Raw genomic sequence first — 15,049 nt, 5'->3', positions numbered from 1 at the left:
TCACCTTCGATCAAAAAAGTAAAAGGACCATCAGAAATGCTAGTCCAATCTCAGCAACAGCTAGATTATCACAAAAGATGTGTTAATATTTTAGAGAATAGAGTGAAAATCTTTTCTATATTTTTTTCACTTTCACCCTTTCTATTTTCTTCATTTTTCTTCACTTTCTATATTTTCATCAACATCACTTATTTTTTTTTTGTATGATCTTCTTTCTTCTTTATGAAATTCTCTATGTTGTTGCGATGGACAGAATTCTAAAAATTTACATTGCAGAGATTGAAGGTTCTGAAAAAATCAATTTTGCCATTGGTGGCTCTGTTAATCCAATTGATTTATCGTCAGATAGTGAAGGGTCTGATTAACTTTTCTATTTATCTTCATTCAACTTTTTTAAATTTAATTTTTATGTAAAAATAACTAATAAATTAATAAAAAAAAATAAAAAAATTTTTAATTGCTGTAAAATATAAAATTAAAAAAATGTGTTTTTTTTTTTTTTTTTCTCCATATTAATTTTGAAATAACAATTTTTTTTATATTACAAATTTGCGCAAACTTGACCATCTTCTTCAATACACAATATTTTTTTTATTTTGATATAACAAATTCTCGCACTAAATTTTGAAATAACAAAATTTGTGCGCAAACTTGACCGGCTTCTACAATAATTTAAAAAAAATTTATAAATATTATATTTTATTTTTATATTAAATCGTAATAGTTTTTAATTGTAATTTATCTTGATAATTTATTTGAAATAAATATTGGCCAATCTTCAAAGGAAATTTTAGAGCTTTTAACTTCGTCATAAATCTCGTAAATTGAAACTGAACAATTCCAACCAAGCTGGGTACCTTGTAATTTAAGACTACGAGCAATAGCAAAAAAGTATTTCTCTTTAACAGAGTCTAAATAGTTTGTGATATTATTAATTCTTTGTTGATACTCCATCTCTTTCTTTTCAACATCGCATTGTAAAGAATTGATACTACTTGATAAATTGACAATTACATCTTCTTTACTTCTAAGAAGTTCGAAAAGTTCATTATTTTTATTATGATTATTACTGTTGCTAAAGTTTGTTGAAATATCGCTTAGTTTGTCGTTTACTCTATCAAATTCATTCTTCCAGTTTTCATTTTCTTCCTCTAATTGCTGATACTTGGATTCATGTTCTTTTATGATACCATTGAATTGTTGGCAGATATCATCGAGTTTGGTTTTTTCAATTGATAGCTCCTGTTCTAATAAATCTATTCTTTCTTTAAGTTTAAAGTTTTCAAAAATGATTTCTTCTTTGTCAATGTCGTTAATTGAAAAGTTATTACTATTGTTGTTATTTGAAAGTTGAAGATCTGGGCTATATTGGTTATTTATTAAATCCTTTGGTTGTTCTTGTTGTTGAATTGAATAATCTCTTAATTGGTTCTGTATATCAATAATTAATTGGTCTTTTTCCATTAGCTCTAATGATGCTTCATTCAGCATTAAATCCTTCTCTTCAAGTTTTGACATTAAAAGTGATATATCACGATCTTTAACTGAAATACCTTGACGTAAATTTTCGCACTCTTTTATCATTATATTTATTTCCTTTTCTTTTTTTAAGAGTGTAACTGTAAGTTTTTCTTTTAGTCCTTTAATCTCTTCTGAAATTTCATGACGATTTAATACATCGGCAGGATCGTTATCTTCATCACTTTCAAAATCTATCATTATTCTTTTTGGTTCTAAATCTTTAGTATTTCCTTGATCTCTACCTTGGTTTTCTAACTCATTTCTTAGTTTTACAATTGTGGCTTCTTTTTCTTGGGATATTTCGATTAAACTAAATGCCTCTTTAGTCTTCTTATCGGACTCCTCACTTATGAGTTCCAAGTTGTGAACTAGTTCTTTAATCTGATCATCTTTTTCTGTATTTAAATTAAATAATAATTTGAGTTCTTCTTTTGTAGTATTATGATCATTTATTAAATTGGAATTTTCTATTGAGGTTGTATTCAAACGATCTAGAGCTTCAGCTAATTCATTCTCCTTTTTAGTTAAAGCTTCATTTATTTCTTCAATCTCACTTTCTTTTGAGAATAATTGATCTGATAAATCATTTAATTTATCTTGAAGGTCGTCACTTGATACCATTAATTCCGATATTTCTCTTTCTCTTTCTGATAGTTGATCCTTAATATGTACTATTTCTAACTCCAATTGTTCAATCTTTGTAGCATCTGTTGCCTCTTCTTGCTCTTGCTCTGCCTCCTCTTTTTCAGATTTTAATTTTGAAACTTCTTCAACCAACTCTTCAATTTCACTTTCCTTCTTATTAACTACATCTCTTAATGAGTTCAATTGATTTGATATATCTTCTAGTTGGTCTTCTCTCTCTGCTAATTTCTCTTCCAAGTCTTTAAGCTTATCTTGAACCTCTTTTTCTTTTTCTTGTAAATTATTTGTAAGTTGTTGAACCTTTTCATTTAACTCGTTTACGACATCATTTGATTGGTTCATTTCAATTTCAAACTTCTTATTTATTTCATTAATTTCGATTTCTTTATTGCTAAGGGTTTCTTTGAATTGAATAATTTGAGAATCTTTTTCTGCTAATTGCTCAAGTTGATGGTTGAGTTCTTTCGATTTGTGTAATAATTGCTCTTTAGTCTGTAATAGCTCTTGTTGTTGTGAATCATTGGAGTTATTGATTTGGTCTCTCAATTGGTTAAGTTGATGATCCTTATCTTGTAATTCTTCTTGGAGATTTAATAACTCTTTTACTTTTAATTCATTTAGTTGTTGAATCTCATTTTCCTTTTCTGCCATCTGGTTGTTCTTTTCTTGAAGGTCCAATAATTGTTGTTGAAGTAATTCGTTGGATTCATTTTGAGCGGCTTTAAATTGTTCAAATTCATTATTTCTTTCATTTAATTGATCCTGGACCATTAACAATTGCTCTTGTAATTTAGTTATTTGACTATTCTTTTGACCAATTTCCTCTCCAATATTTTTAAGCTCTGTATCAATTGTTTGGTTGATATTAGAAAGTTTTTCAATTTCATTTTTCTTTTCATTTAATTGTTGTTGGGTTTCTAAAAGTTGTTTTTGTTGTAAATCATTTGAACCATTGATTTGGTCATTCAAAAGTTGTATTTCAGCTTTCTTTTCATTTAGTTGTAGATCTAAGCTCTGTAATTGTTCTTGTAATTGTTCGTACTGGGATGATTTATCTGATAGTTTTTGTGTGATGTTGAAAATTTCATTTTCTTTATTTTGGAGACTATCTTTAAAGTGATTTTCTTTTTCAGCTAAATTTTCAGAGATACTATTGATTTCGTCCAGTTGATTTTTAATTTGATTTAACTGGGCATTGGTAGTTTCATTTAATTTCTGAATTTCCTTTTCCTTTTCTTCTAGTTGATCTTTAACTTGGCAATATTCTGATAATTGTAGCTTCAATGATGATTCATTCGATGATAGATTGGAAATTTCAATATCTTTGTTTTGAATGTCATTTAAAAGATTGGTTATCTGCTCATCAAATTGGCTAGTTTTTTCTAATAATGTCTGTCTCTCTTGATCATATTCTTGCTTTCTCAAATCTTGAATATCTTTTAATTCTTTTAATTGGTTATTTAGTTCTTGAATTTCTTTAATTCTTTCAAATTCTTTCAATTCAAATTGTGTGCAAATTTCTTTTTTTTCTGATTCTAATGATTCGAGCTGAGATGATTTAATTGATATTTCATTGTGTAGTTGTTTAATTTCATTTTGTAAAGATATGACTAAGGACTCTGAATCTCTTAAAGAATTTGACGAAACCTGATTGGATGATGTTAGTAATTCAAGCTTTTCCTTTAATTGAGTAGATTCAGCTTTTTCTTGCTCGATTAATAATTGATATTCTGATGATTTTGAAATACTACTATTTGTTATTCTTTGGATCTCGTCATCTTTATCATTTAAATCTTGTTCGTATTGTTGAATAATCTTCTCTGAGTTTTGTTTCTGTGAAAGTAAAGATTGGTTTAATTCGTCAGACTCCTCCCTCATTTCGGTAACTGTTATCTCTAATCTTTTAATCTTTTCCTCCAAAAGCTGGGCCACTCTATTATCAGAGGCATTAAGTTCTTTTATTCTTTCATTTAGCTTTGCAATTTCATTTTCTTTCTCTACCAATGATGACTCTTTCTTTGTAAAATTGATTTCATTACGATGCAACTCCTCTTTTAAACTTTGCTTTTCTTGTTCAAGTTTATTTTGAAGTTCATTTAAATTTGATTCTGATTGTTGTTTAATGTCTGAATTTTGCTTAACTAATGAATTTATCTTTTCTTCAAACTGAATAGTGGCATCCTTTTGCTGTGAATCTTTTTCCAATAGCTGTTGCTTTAAAGAATTAATTTCGGATAGACATGTAACCTGATTCTTTTCTAAAATCTCAATATCCTTTTCTTTGAGAGTCACAGTTGTTAATAATTTTGTGATCTCTACTTGTTTTTCTGCCAACATTAATTTATCCTTTTTCATATCTGAAATTTCACTAGTTAATTTAGCAATCTCTTCACCATTTGCGACCATTGACATTCTTCTTTTATCTTCTAATTGCTTTTCTTTTCCATATAACTCATTCTTTAATTGTTGATTACTTTCTGTTAAATTGTTTAATTTCTCTTTAAGTTTTATTATCTCTTCATCTTTTTGCTTAACAAAGTCATCTAAAATTAAAACCCTATTGGAAGAAACTTCATTAAATCTAATAACATCTTTGATACCCTCAATCCTGAAATTTTATATAAAATTATAAAAAAATATTAATATCTAAATTTTTTTTTTTTTTTTTTTTTTTTGTTTTTTAAATTATTTATATTTACCAATAATCTACTTCGGTTTCATTTTTTGCTTTTAAATTATAAACCCTGGTATTTTGATCTTTTTGTGCCTCTACCAAAAACGTATGATTAGTGCTATCAACTCTTTTAATTGATGATACTTGTCGAAGATCGATGAAACCCAAACTATTTAATGTACTACTATTGATGGATGATTTAAAACTTGTGTCATTATCTACAACTGGTTCTTTTTCGTAATAATGTAAATCGTATCCATTCTTGGCTAATAAGAAAAATCTATTCTTGAATGTTTTGATAATGCCCTTTTCACCTTGTTTTTCAATCCAACCTTGTAAATGTGGTGTAACATTTGCCATTTTCTAATTATTATTGTATTGTCTCTGTTATTATTTTATATTTATAAGAAAAAATAATTGGTATAATATGTTGTGGTGGTTGTTGGGGGTTTTAAGTAAATAAAAATAATAATTTAAATTGAATTCAGAAAAAAAAAAATAAAAAAATTTATATGAATGATTTTAATTTTTTTTATATAATATTATTTTAATTGAAATAAAACGATACAAATCAATTTAATTTAAACACAACACAAATGCGCAAGTACATATATTATTTTTATTATAATAATGATAAAAATGTTGGTTATTGTAAATATAATGACAAAAAAGCTTTTAGAAAATATCTAAATGAAAAAAAAAAAAAAAAAATTTTAAAAAAAAAAAAAATTATAAATAATTTTTTAAAAAATTAACTTATTTTTTTATTTTTTTTTTATTTAATTGAAATTAACTTAATGGTTCTATATTTATATAAACATTAATAATTCTGGTTTATTTATTTAATTATAATATTAATTAATTTTAACAAAAAAAAATATATTAATCAATCCATGCACAAAATCAGAAATTTTTCTGACCAGGATAGATAATTATCTATCAATTGATAAAAAAAAAAAAAAAATATTAAAACTTTTTGTAACAATGCCATTTCAACAAAAAAACACCCATTGTAACAAAAATTAAACACATCCTTAAATTTAAATTTTGTTTTATATTAATAAAAAAATTTCAAATTCCTAAAAAAGGGGTTAGTTTATTCTTTTTTTTCTTTGTTTAGATTAGTATTGAAGTAAACTATATATTTAAACATTGCCCAAGTAAATTGATATTCAAACTATATTTATATGTTTTTTTTGAAAAAAAAAAAAAAGTTGACTTTCAGACCATGACCGATAACTGATAATCCGATTTTTTTTTATTTTTTTTATTTTAAAGTTTTTTTTTAAATTTATAATTTTTTTTTTTTTTTTTTTTTTTTTTTTTATTGACATTTCTGATTATATTTTATACTGTGATAGATATTATTAATGGAATTGTTTTTTCACACATAAATTCATCAACACATAATAAAAATACTATATTTATTTTCCAAAAAAAAAAGTTGTGTGTTTAAATTGTTTCATTTTTTAATTTTAAATTTATTTTTATTTTTTCAAATTTTATTTATTTTTATCTTTTAATTTTTTTTTTATAAATTTTGTTGTAATAAAAAAAACAGTGTTACATTAACTTATTCATATAAATCTATTTTCAATAATAATAATAATAATAATTATAATAATAATAGTTAAAATAAATTAGTTTTTATTTTTTTTTATATAAAAAAAAAAAATGAAGTTTGGGAAATATTTAGAAAGTCAAACAGTGCCAGAGTGGTCAGGGAAATATGTAGATTACAAGGGTATTAGAAAATCACTAAAGAAATATAGAAGCGAAATAGAGTCATTAAACATTCATATTAGCGAATTAAAAGCATATAATTTACAAAATGGTAGCGCATCACAAATTAATTCGAAGCAAGGTAGTCCATCAACAGCATCATTAAATACAAGCGGAGCAAATCATACCCATTTACTTAGAAACAGCGTTTCAATGAGTAAGATAATAATATCAAACCCACAGACACCAATGGGTTCATCGACCCCAATGCCAAGTGATCAATTAACAGAAATGAATACAAGTAATACAATTTTAGAAAGTATGGGCTCGCTTAAAGAGATTCAAGATCGTTTGGTTAAAGCAATTTGTGAAGAGGTTAATAAAGTAAATGAGTTTTATTTGCAAAGAGAAAAAGAGGCCCAGGAGAGATTTGACAAGTTAAAGATTCAAGTGCCATTGTATTTAAAATCTAAAGAACAACGAGCCCTCGAAAGCGAAAAAGATAGAGACCAAGATGAAGGTCTATCATATTCTGAATCATACAGTAAAAAGAAAAAGAAGAAAGAATCAGACAGCTCAATTAGCGATAAAGATCAAATTGTAAATAAAATAAACCAGCATCATTCAATTTTAAATTTAACTCCAATCAAATCTTCATCTATTCATCAATCGCAACAACAACCAGGATCTAAAAAAATTAAAAAAGAAGTAAAGATTAGTTTATTGGCTACAGAGGAAGATGATGATAACGAGGAAGAAGATGAACATGAGGAGAACGATGACATTGAAATGGCAACAGTTTATCAATATGACGAGGATATGGAGGAGGTTTTAGATATTAATACACCAAATTCACCACGTGGCTCAGATAATAATGACCAAACTATCGATATGCCAGTCGATGAAAGCCAGCTAAACAATAGTGATAATAATACAATAAATAAGCTCACACATGAAATCAAATTTAGATTAAGAGAGTTTGGAAGTCAAATCAAACCAAAGTCTTTTTTACAACCTATTGGTGAAAAAGCAAAAAGATTTATTTCAATTGGTAAACAAAAGAGTGATGAAGCATTGTTAAAGGAGGCATTCAGAGAATACTACCATTTCTTAATTATATTAAAGAATTATCAAGTTATCAATTTTACAGGTTTTGCCAAGATTGTTAAAAAGGCTGAAAAAAACACTGGCCTTTCATTAGGTCCACAAGTAATGGCTCAAATTGAAATTTCAAATTTTAAAAATTCAAAAAAAGTGGAGCGTTTATCAAGTTCAATAGAGGTATGTTTTAAAATAATTTTTACTATAGTTATTAATGGTTTTTTTTTTTTTTTTTAAAATTTCATTTCATAAGCGGTTTATTAATATAAATAATATAATCATTTTTTCTTTATTTAGAAAATTCATTCAGAATTATTTAATAATGGTAGAATTAGAGATGCAAGAAAACAATTAAGAAATTCAGAACATGTATCAAATCCAACAACTTCATCATTTTTTACAGGTGTTTGTACAGGATGGACCAGTGCAATTTTGGTTTTAATTTACTATTTTATCTATACCAAAGAGTTTGAAGAGTTTGTAAGATTCTCAGCAATGTACAATCTATACAGTGCAATAGGGTTAGTTTTGCTTTGGGCATTTGTTTTTGGTCTCAACGTTTTAATATGGACCAAATCACATGTTCATTACAGTTTTATTTTCGAATTAAGTAAAAATAAATTCAACTATAACAAGATATTCCAAGCAGTTACTTTATTATCCGTTCTTTGGATTACAAGTATAGGTGTTTACATGTGGCAATCAGTCAGCGACTCTTTTCCATTTCCATTCGTACCCCCAGAGTATAACCCATTGGTATTGTTTTGTGTTTACTTTTTAATTTTAATTTGCCCATTCAATATTTTCCAACTATCTGTAAGAAAATGGTTTTTAAATACAATTTTTAGAGTTGTAACATCTCCATTAAAGTCTGTTAAATTCAAGGATTTCTTTATGGGCGATCAGCTTTCAAGTTTGGTTTTAATGATGGTTCAATTCGCTCAATTCGTTTGCTTCTATACTGTTGATGCCTACCACCCCGAAAAGAACTCAGTTTGTTTAAAGAGAGCAAAATATATTAATCCCATTATTGTATGTTTATATATTCAATTCTATTAAATAACATATCATTTTAAAACTAATATCTAACTTTTTACCATTTTATTTTAGTCTGCATTACCAGCATATTGGCGTTTGGTCCAGTGTTTTAGACGTTATTATGATAGTAGAGATTTCGTACATTTAAGAAATGCATTAAAATATTCATTATCAATCGTTGTAGTAATTTGTTCAACAATGGATGGTTTTTATTCAGATAAAGGCTGGCACTCACCATGGAGAATTATTTGGGTATGCGCAGGTTTCTCAAATTCACTCTACTCTTATTGGTGGGATATATTTATGGATTGGTCAATCTGTGTTAGATCAAAATCAAACCCATACAACCCATTCAAATGGACACTCAGAAAGAGAAGAATGTATCAACCAACATTCGTATATTATATAGCAATCTTTTCAAATTTGGGTTTCCGTTTAACTTGGACTTTTACAAAATCACTTCCACAATTAGCCAAACTTTTACCATCTTATAAATTAGTAGTTGTAATCGGTATAATTGAAATCGTTAGAAGAGGCCAATGGAATATCTATCGTTTAGAAAATGAACATTTAAATAATTGTGGTAAATTTAGAGTTACAAGAGAAATTCCTTTACCATATCATGAAATTGATGAAGATAAATAACACAATAATATATAATAACATATAATATATAATATATAATAATACAACATATAATAAAAACAAATATAATAATACAGCATATATAAATCAAAATAATATTACAATATATAAAACTATGAATATATAAAGAATAAAAATAAAAATTTAATTATTTATTTATTTATTTATTTATAAAATCCTCATTAATAAAAATATATTGAAATTATTCTAAAAAATAAAAAAATAGTTTTTATAAAAATATTTATTTTTTTTATTTTTATTTTTTAATATTAAATAATAAAAAAAAAAACATTAATAAAATCTTTAATTGGAATATTGTTGAATTTATAAAAAAATATATATATTTATATCTTTTATTTTTTTTAGTAAATAATAAATGGATAAAAAAGAATTTTTTGAGTTTTTTGTTCCATTAGGGGCGTTAATAAATTTTGTAAATAAAAATATAAAACCAATAAATATAAATATAAATATAACTAATATAACTTTCTTTATATAGCTATTTATGTTATATACTATTTTTGTGTCCCTAATAGTTATAACAACATTACATACCTTTATAAATCTAGATTTATTAAATAACTTGGGAATAATTAGAACTTTATATAGATATAACATCTCTACACCTATTATTTTTTCTCTGTTAACCGTTTCTATTTGTATTTTTTTATGTTTTGGAGTTTGCAAAAAAAATCACACAGCTTTACCACTTTTTATTTTTTCTTTCTCAACTATTATTCTACAAGCTTTTCTAATCCCTTTTAACTATTTTAGCTATAAATTCGAAAATAAAAATCTTGAACCTTTAATAAACCAAATTGATGGACAAGAATGGAATAATAATATAGATAAAATTAACAATAACCTTAGTAATCAATTTTATTGTATCCAAAATATAAAGGCCTATCAAAATTGGCTAGGATGTTGCGGATTTACAAAAGTATATAATGGGTGCATTGAGCTTCCATACGGTGATCAGATATGTAAACCCAAACTATATTCCCAACTAAAATTTAAAAATATTTATATGTCGATCGCAATAGGCGCTGTTTTTTTTGTAACCTTATTTCTTCTCTTAACCATTTCCTTTTTTATTATTACTATATCAAAAAACAAATCAAATAAAAGAAAAAAACTGATAAATAACTCTCCAACAAAAACTTAAAAAAAGTATAGAAATAAATAAATAAAATTTCAAATTAAAGTTTAATAAATTATATTTTATTTGTTTAATTTTATTGAAAATTATTTGGTGGCTTATAACTTGCATGTGGTATATCTTGCAGTCTCGTTATTTCTGATTCTAACCCTACAATAACTTTTTGTAATTCTACATTCTTTATTAATAATTCGCTTGAAAACTTTTGATTTTTATTTAATGTTTCTAATAGATTTGTTATTTGATTTTCCTGTAGTTGATTCTAAAATAAAGAAAGAGATTATTAATATTGGTATTAACATGTTTTATTATTTTTAATATTTCTTTGATGATGCGATGATACTTTTTTTAATAATGAATCGTTTTGGTTTTTTAAATTTTTGATTAAATTGTGTTGAACTAAAGAGAATTCTGTAATCTCGCTATTTTTTAATTCAAGTTGTTTTATTTGTTCTTTTAGTTTAATTTTCGTATTTTCGTCATCGACATGAATATCTCTAATATCTTGAATATCTATAATTAGTTGTTTTATGTGATTTTTTAATGCATCTTTTTCGCCGCCATTTAAACTCTTATATACACTTTTAACTTGATCATTTTCAAAATAATTGCCATTACCATTATTACCATTGCTACTGCTAGAATAACCACCCTTTTGCTTCATCCTTTGATTTGAATCTATATCATTTTTTAAACTATCGGTTGTAAGGATATCATCCTCTTTATGGCTATTGCTATACCTATTATTGGCCCTGCTATTGAAATGATTCTCTTTATTTATATTATAATCGTAGTTATCATATTGATCATTATTATTATTATAATTCCCATATTCCTCTTCGTCATGGTGGTCTTGTTGAATATTATTAATGTGATTATTAATTTGATCTAAAGGATACATTTCGGGTATATTTAAGGTCTTTTTATATTTTGGTGTTCTGAATAACTCATCATTATTATTGTAGTTATTGTCATAGTTATTATATTTATTGTTATTTATGTTATGTCCATTACTATAGTTATTACCATTTGTTGTAAAATTCATCTCTTTATTAATATTATACAACAAACTAATTTATTTATGATTACCCAAATATTATTTTATATTATACCATTAAAATTTTCCCTTTAATTATTTATTTATTTTTTAAATTAAAAAAACCCATTTTTTTTACCATTTTTTTTAAAAAATAAAAATAAAAAAATAAAAAATTTTAAAAAAAAAAAAAAAAAAAAAAAAAAAAAATTGCGCAATTTATTTGATTGCCAATAATAAGGATATTTTTATAATTATATTTAATTTATTTTTATTTATTTTTTAAAAAAGAAAAGTTACAACAAGGGGGGATTCATTAATTAATTTAGATTTCTTATATTTCTTTCTAAAAAAATAATGTTCTAATTTATAATGTTCGATGGATTATTATATTATAGGGTTTTTTTTTTTAAATATATGTAATTTTTACAACAACAGGGGGTGGATTTTCTTTTTTTTTTTGATTTTTTTTTTTTTTCTAAAATAGTTAATAAAAAGATATGATTAGCATATGTTTGGCTATAGTATTTTAAACATATAAATATTTGAACTTACTTTTTTTTTTTTTTTTTTTTTTTTTTTTGAGATTTAAAATATTTTTTACTATTGATTAATAATTAAATTAATTGAAATTATAAGATTCTCTTGCTTCTTTGATAATTTTATTTTGAATACGTTTACCATATGGAGTATTTTTGAGTAATGGTAAATGTGGACGAATAGCTTCAACTAATTTAGTGTGTTGATGTGGTTCAGAGATTGATAAAGAAGTTTGAATAACATAATTTGCATATGGGTCTTGTAATAAGTATAATAAATTATCATAATCGATAACCTCTTGAATTAAATTACCACGAGTTGTAGCGTCAGCGACATGAAGACATTTTTCAACTACATTTGAAGAGAATTTTTGTGTAGCTAAAATTGGGACATGACCAACAAAACGTTTAGCCATTTCAGTGGCAAGGCCTTGGAATGGAAGATCTAAAACGTATTGAACAACATAATTACCATATGGATCTTGGACCAATACCAAACTGTTAGCGATAACCTCTTGAATTAATTGAAGTTTTTGAGATTCAGAAGCGTGATCGATACAACGTTGTAAAACACAACAACCATGACGATGAGTGGCGACAGCTACACAATTACCATCACTACTAACACTATCATAGATGAATTGATTGTCTTGTGGTGAAAGTTTATTGAGGCATTTTTGAATGACATGGTTACCATTTAAGTCTTGAATTAATTGAACAACACTATCTTTGAGTGAACGCTTAATAAGCTCTATTTGCTCTGGTGTGGTTAAGTATTCAATCATTTTTTGGACTGCTCTTGTACCATGCATGTTCATAGAGATGCGAACGATGTCAGTACCAACCTTTTCGATGATGGTGAGACGTTGTTGGTCATTACAATGCTCTAAAAGTTTTTGGCACAAGTAATTACCAAATGGATCAGTCATTAACTCTAACATGTAATCACAAACCTCCTTGAAAATGATTTCGGTTAATTGTGGATCACTTTCTTCTAATTTCTTTTGAAGGAAACGGCAACCATGTTGATCACGACATAATGGATAGATTGAACCAACAAGTTGTTCAACACTGGTATAAGCTTTATTAGCGATCAAATCAATCTTTTTACTGATGTCAGAAGTAATTGGATCAGTGATTGGAGGTGATGAGATTGCCAATTGAGCTAGTTGTTGTTGTTGTTGCTTTTGTTGGTGTGGTGGTAACAATGGTTGTCTGTGACCTCTTTGATTTGGATTGTTGGTTGGTTTTAAGCTTAAGATATTTGTATGTTCTGTTGGCTTTCTATTTTGTTGTGATGAAGATGATGATTGTGGTTGTGGTGGTTTATTATTTGAGACACCCTTATTTTGAGTTACACTGCCACTACTGCTACTACCATTACTATTATTATTACTATTATTAACACTATTGATATTTACGCTATTACTATTATTTGCTGTATTTGTAATTGGTGATACACTGCTACCAATATTTTGCTTTTCACCAATATTATTATTATTATTATTATTATTACTATTACTATTACTATTATTTACAACTGATGCTACAGCTTCAAGCTTATCTAATGATGGAGTCGAAGCAGATGATGAAGATTCTGTTTGATCATGAATAAATGAACATTTAACACCTTTGCTACAATAACCCTGGGTAAAATATCTACAACTTTGTAAGGCAGAAGGTGAAGTTGATGATTGTGATGATTGAACAGCTTGTAATGATGTTGGTGGGGTTGGTGTTCTATTTGGATTAACTGGGGTTGGTGATAAAATGTTGCTACCACTTTGATTTAGCATATTGCCATTATTACCATTGACACCAAATTGACTTAAATCTGAATGCAATAAATTATTACCAATATTAACCTTTGCAATTGGTCTAACGATATTTGTTGAACCACCAGCTACACTATTTGAATTTGTCATTATTGGTGGCTTACCTGGAGTACCGCTGTTACCACTATTACCACCAACTCTTGGGGCTTGTGGTTCAAAGATTTGGTTTAATGATGAATTTGAAGCTGATCTTGGTAAACCACCGCCAGTACCACTACCACCATTTCGCTTTGATGGTTCAGACTCAAACATTAATTGATTGACTGTGGAGAATGCAACATCGAATGAGGATTTAACAATATAGTCATCTTTACCAGTTGTACCATTCATATTGTTTGAATCATTCATTTGAAGTTGTGACAATCCTCTTTGAACATTCCATAAATCATTTTGTAGTTGTTGTTGTTGGTGTTGTTGTTGTTGTTGCTGGGTTTGTGGTGGCTGTTGGGATTGTTGATTTTGTTGTTGAATATAACGTTGTTGTTGTAGTAATTGTTGTTGGCGTTGTTGTTGTTGTTGTAATTGCTGCAATTGTCGTAGTTGTTGTTGAATTTGTTGCTGTAGTTGTTGTTGTTGTTGAGCAAGTTGTTGTTGTTGTGGGGTCATAGATGGGTAACCGATTGGAGTAGTACTACCAAATGATGGTTGACGTTGTAAATATGGTGGTTGTTGTGGCGATGGTTGTTGATAATATTGTTGTGGTGGTGCTTGATGTTGTGGTGGTAGTTTTTGGAAATATTGTTGATGTTGTGGTGGATAATTAAATTGTGGACCTTGTTTAAAATACTATAATAATGAAAAAAAGAAAATTAATAAATATTATTTTTCCTCTTTTCTATGATTTAATCTTGTATAAATTATAATAATTACCTCTTGAAAGAATTGATTTCTTGAAGTTTGTGAATAAGAATCAAAATCACCTTCTGGAATATTATAAAAGGATTGTTGAATTTCTAATGGTGGTGGTAATTTATCTTGGTTGACATGATTAATATAAAATTCATAATACTGTTCATCCGCTCTAATATCAGTAAATAAATCATTCGCTCTAAATGAAAATAATGAATTACTATTTAATCTACTAAGTGATGGTGGTGCTGATGTAGATCTGTCCTGGTGGTTAAATTGAGTATA

At 26.5% G+C, this 15,049-nt stretch overlaps 3 protein-coding genes across 3 annotated transcripts; all 3 read right to left on the bottom strand.

Annotated features, from left to right (window-relative positions):
- Window positions 1-738: 738 nt before the first annotated feature.
- Window positions 739-5,200, bottom strand: DICPUDRAFT_81416 (uncharacterized protein; the record flags this gene model as incomplete). Its single annotated transcript, XM_003290643.1, has 2 exons — window positions 739-4,774; window positions 4,866-5,200. The coding sequence occupies 2 exons, from the start codon at window positions 5,198-5,200 to the stop codon at window positions 739-741; spliced, it is 4,371 nt and encodes a 1,456-aa protein (XP_003290691.1).
- Window positions 5,201-10,581: 5,381 nt separating this feature from the next.
- DICPUDRAFT_155227 (uncharacterized protein) lies at window positions 10,582-11,550 on the bottom strand (the record flags this gene model as incomplete). Its single annotated transcript, XM_003290642.1, has 2 exons — window positions 10,582-10,767; window positions 11,086-11,550. 2 exons carry the CDS (start codon window positions 11,548-11,550, stop codon window positions 10,582-10,584), a joined length of 651 nt encoding a protein of 216 aa, XP_003290690.1.
- A 613-nt stretch (window positions 11,551-12,163) lies between these two features.
- Window positions 12,164-15,028, bottom strand: DICPUDRAFT_155226 (uncharacterized protein; the record flags this gene model as incomplete). Its single annotated transcript, XM_003290641.1, has 2 exons — window positions 12,164-14,701; window positions 14,786-15,028. Coding segments are annotated over 2 exons (2,781 nt in total), but the record flags the coding sequence as incomplete, so codon positions are not given.
- Between the last annotated feature and the right edge of the window lie 21 nt (window positions 15,029-15,049).

This window comes from Dictyostelium purpureum (genome assembly GCF_000190715.1).
Source record: "Dictyostelium purpureum unplaced genomic scaffold DICPUscaffold_236, whole genome shotgun sequence".
In the NCBI taxonomy this organism is placed as follows: domain Eukaryota; phylum Evosea; class Eumycetozoa; order Dictyosteliales; family Dictyosteliaceae; genus Dictyostelium; species Dictyostelium purpureum.
Note: the sequence above shows the minus strand (reverse complement) of the source record. Positions and strands in the feature narration are given on the sequence as shown.